We start from the raw sequence: 3,756 nt of genomic DNA, 5'->3' as shown, positions 1-3,756 counted from the left end.
TTCGACGTTCTCGAAAGCGCCTTATCGTATTCCCTGTGGTATTTCACCGATCCGAAAGTGGATTTACGTAGAACTTGTTTCAGTTACAACGATAACATAAGACCGCAAGGAAACGGAATAACCATGTCAAGTGTATTGCGATACGAATAAAACGTCGTTTTTTTCAACTGTCGAGCTGTACTATCGAAACAATGTGTTTTGTTTTCTTTTTTTTTCGTTTTGCTACTCTTAGATCATTCCTCGAACATTTATCCTTGATTAATAGATAGCAATTTAAATAAATAAATATATTGGATATATTAAGCGATGATAAACTAATAAGAATTATAATGATAATTCGTCGAAAGATTTTCTTTGTTAGTCAATATGACGAATTTTTTTTTTCTTTTTTTTTTCCTTGAGAACTCGATCAATAAACATTTCATAAATATTTACTTGGGCCACTATATATTTCAAATAGATCGTGGATGTTAAATTTGTGTAAAGAAGATATTAATCAAATATTCACTTTATACCGGGCATAGCATTCCGTTTTCCAAGATGCTGCAATATGAATAAGTTTTCTTTTCCGTATATATGCTATGAGAAGTGGGATGGTAGGAAAAAGAGAAAGAATGAGAAAAGTGGTAGTGGTGGAGGGGAGAGGAGTAGAGGAGCTTATCCGAACCATAGTAAAAATATTCCATATTTCAGTCTCTCAGCAAGCATCGAAGCAGAGCTGGAAGAAAACCGATAGAGAAATGGAACGCGTGTGTCGGATAAACGTGAGATTCTTTTGAGAACGCAATGCTTGTAATACGGAAACTATAAATATGGCTACCGCCATGTGTTAAACGTTCTCTATTTCTATCTCTATCTCTCTTTCATTTCGAAATCCGTATCCCAGTTATAATGGTGAAAAGTTTTGCTCGATGAATTGTGACACCCACAATTTGATACTTTTTTCTTTCTTTATTTTTTTATCTCACTCTTTCTCCTCCCTTCTTTTGCCTCCTTTGTCTTTCACATTTCCTGTCGAGATTTTCTAAGTAAAACGATAATGTTGAACGCAGTTGCTATGTTGTATACAAGCATGTTTCCATGTACGTTCTTATGACACTTAACCATGTCACTCTATTTAAACATTTTTTAGTTGTAATGGTGTTACCGTTCTCTTTCTTTTTTCTTTTTTCTTACCTTCTCCTTTTTCTCCCTTTTCCTTTTCTCGCGCCACGTCACACATTACTACGTATGTATATAAGCGATAACGTTTATTACGCACATCTATTATACTTTTTCACGAGGAAATAAAAAAGTAACGTTTGATATTATATTATAAGTATATTTCTTATCTTCGTTTCTTACGTTATATATTTATTACGTTAATAATTAATATCACGTTTATCTATCACAGTCTTCGAAAATTTTCTTTTCTTTTTTTTTTGTCAATGCGGATACCTAAATTAACAAAAAAAAAAAAATACAAAGAAAATTTTTCGGAAATAATCTTCGATGAATTTCATTTAACTGTTCTTTTTCGTTTCAGTTTTATCGAATTTATGGAAAACTTGCGACAGATCTTTTTTTTCTCCAATGCTATTAAAGCTTTCGGTGATAGCTAGTAGCTCTTAGAATTGCAGATTTCTTGTTGTTCTTATATTCATTATACTATCATATATATCTATCCTCTTTCAACGTTGTTTATCATAGTAGGCAAACAGGTATGGTTGACTCTCAAAGAAGAAGGCTCATATTGAATCTCTTTCATTTTTTTTTTTTTTTTAATTTTTCTCTCTTCATCTACGATCTTTCATAATATCGTTATTTTCCTTTCTCTATCCTTTACTTTTTCACGTTATCATTTTCTTTAACATTTTATCGTTCTCGTTCTAATAAATTACACTGCACGATAAATGAATTTTTTTCTCTTTTTTTTTTCTTTTTATTAAACATATTTTTTTTTTAAACGAATCTTTCTTCAAGGATGAATAGATTATATAAACTGCCTGAACTAATCATACTTATTACCGTTTAACTTCAGTACAGAATGAATTATAAGATAACATCATTCCCGAAGAGAACAACAATTTTCGCCCAGGCTGCTGGCTTCAAGGTCGCGTGGGAGTTACCCACAAGCAACTTCTTGGACAATCGTGTCGGCAGATCCCTTTCTGACGTCCACGAGTCCGCGAAGCTCGTTTACGAGAGGTAATAAATACTTAAATAGTTAATAGAGTTAATAATGGAAAGGACGACTCACCGATTCTAGGATCACGTGGCCTCGAATCGAGAACATCGGAAGAGGAAATTTCAGGTCGAAAATATAAGATAAAGAGAGACAAAGAGATAAAGAAAGAGAAAGAGAGAGAGAGAGAGAGAGAGAAGGTCGAAAGAAGGATGAAAGCCAAAGAGGCCGGATTTCTGGTCGCTCTTTCCCAAGATTTCCGTAGTAGGAGGCTTAAAGATTGCCCAGTACAATCTCGTCCTCGAGAAACCTACCCTCCTAGTCTTCTACTTGATCCTTCGAATGTCGAAGTACGATAAAATTCTTCTCCTTGACTCTCTTCTATCTTCCCTTCTAGTCCTTCCTTTCTCCCTTTTTCCCTTTCAACCGATTAAATTATCTTAAATAGAATGTAAAATTGCAATGTTACTCGTAGTATCGTTATCTTGATCAATACATCGTATTTAGCCTATTTACTTTTCGAGAGACAACATTTCTTTATTACGAATAATAATGATGGATCATTTTGCAATATGAAACTATACGTTTTAATATGACTTGCAATGGATTTGTTAGTTTTTGAAAAAAAAAAATAAATAAAGATTGAATAAGTAAAAGCTTATGTATGTCGAAATACATCGAGGTACAATTTCCAATATTATTACTTAATCGTCAATAATCCAATATTTGTATCAATATTTCCAATACTCCATACAAATTAATGACAAGTAGAGAAATAATATATAAAATATTGGGAGTGGATTTATTAATATTGGCGAATCTTTTGAAAACAAAATTTTATTTTCGAAAGATTATTTTTAAGAAAGAGAATTAATTATAATAAAATTCGAACATTGACGTTTTCTCCCTCTTTTCATTTTCTTCTTTTTGCACAAACACGGAAATTTTTTCAGTCATGGTTTCGATGGACACTCCTGTCTTCTGAAGAACATCTGTCACATTCTCGAGTACGTAAAATGGAAGGATGGCGTTATGGCGAAGATATTGAAATTATTCGTCGGGTAAGCGCTTTGCATATTAATATCAATTACATGTCTCCGATATTAATCATGTTCCGTTTTCAGGCCATACATTAATAACGACACGTCGACCAATGCATCGCCAGATTTCTGTCGCGTTCACCTCGAAAATTGTCCATTAGAGTTCCAAGGGGTCAATGCTTTTTCAGAGAGAACTTCCGAACCTTCATCACGTAATTGAAGATGAAGAGAATATTACATCTAATTTTACTCAATGTTCTTATTAAAAAAATAGATTTTGATCTACGATTATTTTTCGTTCAATATAAAAATTTAGATATAAGTAGATGAAGTTATTATCATATACTATTATATTATATGTATACATTATATAATACATAATACATATTTATATGTGTATATATTTTTTCTTTAATGATATATTTGTAAAATGTGCTGAATAAATGTATGAAATTTAATATCAATATTTAAAGAATTTTAATACACGTGCGTCGTTGTTATACGATTGTTGAAATAAAAATCACAAAATTTTATTGTAACGAATGTTTAAAC

General features: G+C 31.9%; 1 protein-coding gene across 2 annotated transcripts; it reads left to right on the top strand.

The window, feature by feature from the left end:
• Nucleotides 1-445: 445 nt before the first annotated feature.
• On the top strand, nucleotides 446-3,436 carry LOC124429364. 2 transcript variants are annotated; one of them, XM_046974546.1, is made up of 4 exons: nucleotides 446-764; nucleotides 2,021-2,187; nucleotides 3,118-3,225; nucleotides 3,289-3,436. In XM_046974546.1, exons 1-4 carry the CDS (start codon nucleotides 582-584, stop codon nucleotides 3,422-3,424), a joined length of 594 nt encoding a protein of 197 aa, XP_046830502.1. In that variant the 5' UTR covers nucleotides 446-581; the 3' UTR covers nucleotides 3,425-3,436. The 2 variants fall into 2 exon arrangements, with proteins under 2 accessions (XP_046830502.1, XP_046830504.1); XM_046974548.1 differs by lacking the exon at nucleotides 446-764 and having other exon boundaries at nucleotides 1,653-2,187.
• The last annotated feature ends 320 nt before the right edge of the window (nucleotides 3,437-3,756 follow it).

Source organism: Vespa crabro, chromosome 15, assembly GCF_910589235.1.
Source record: "Vespa crabro chromosome 15, iyVesCrab1.2, whole genome shotgun sequence".
Taxonomy (NCBI): domain Eukaryota; kingdom Metazoa; phylum Arthropoda; class Insecta; order Hymenoptera; family Vespidae; genus Vespa; species Vespa crabro.
Note: the sequence above shows the minus strand (reverse complement) of the source record. Positions and strands in the feature narration are given on the sequence as shown.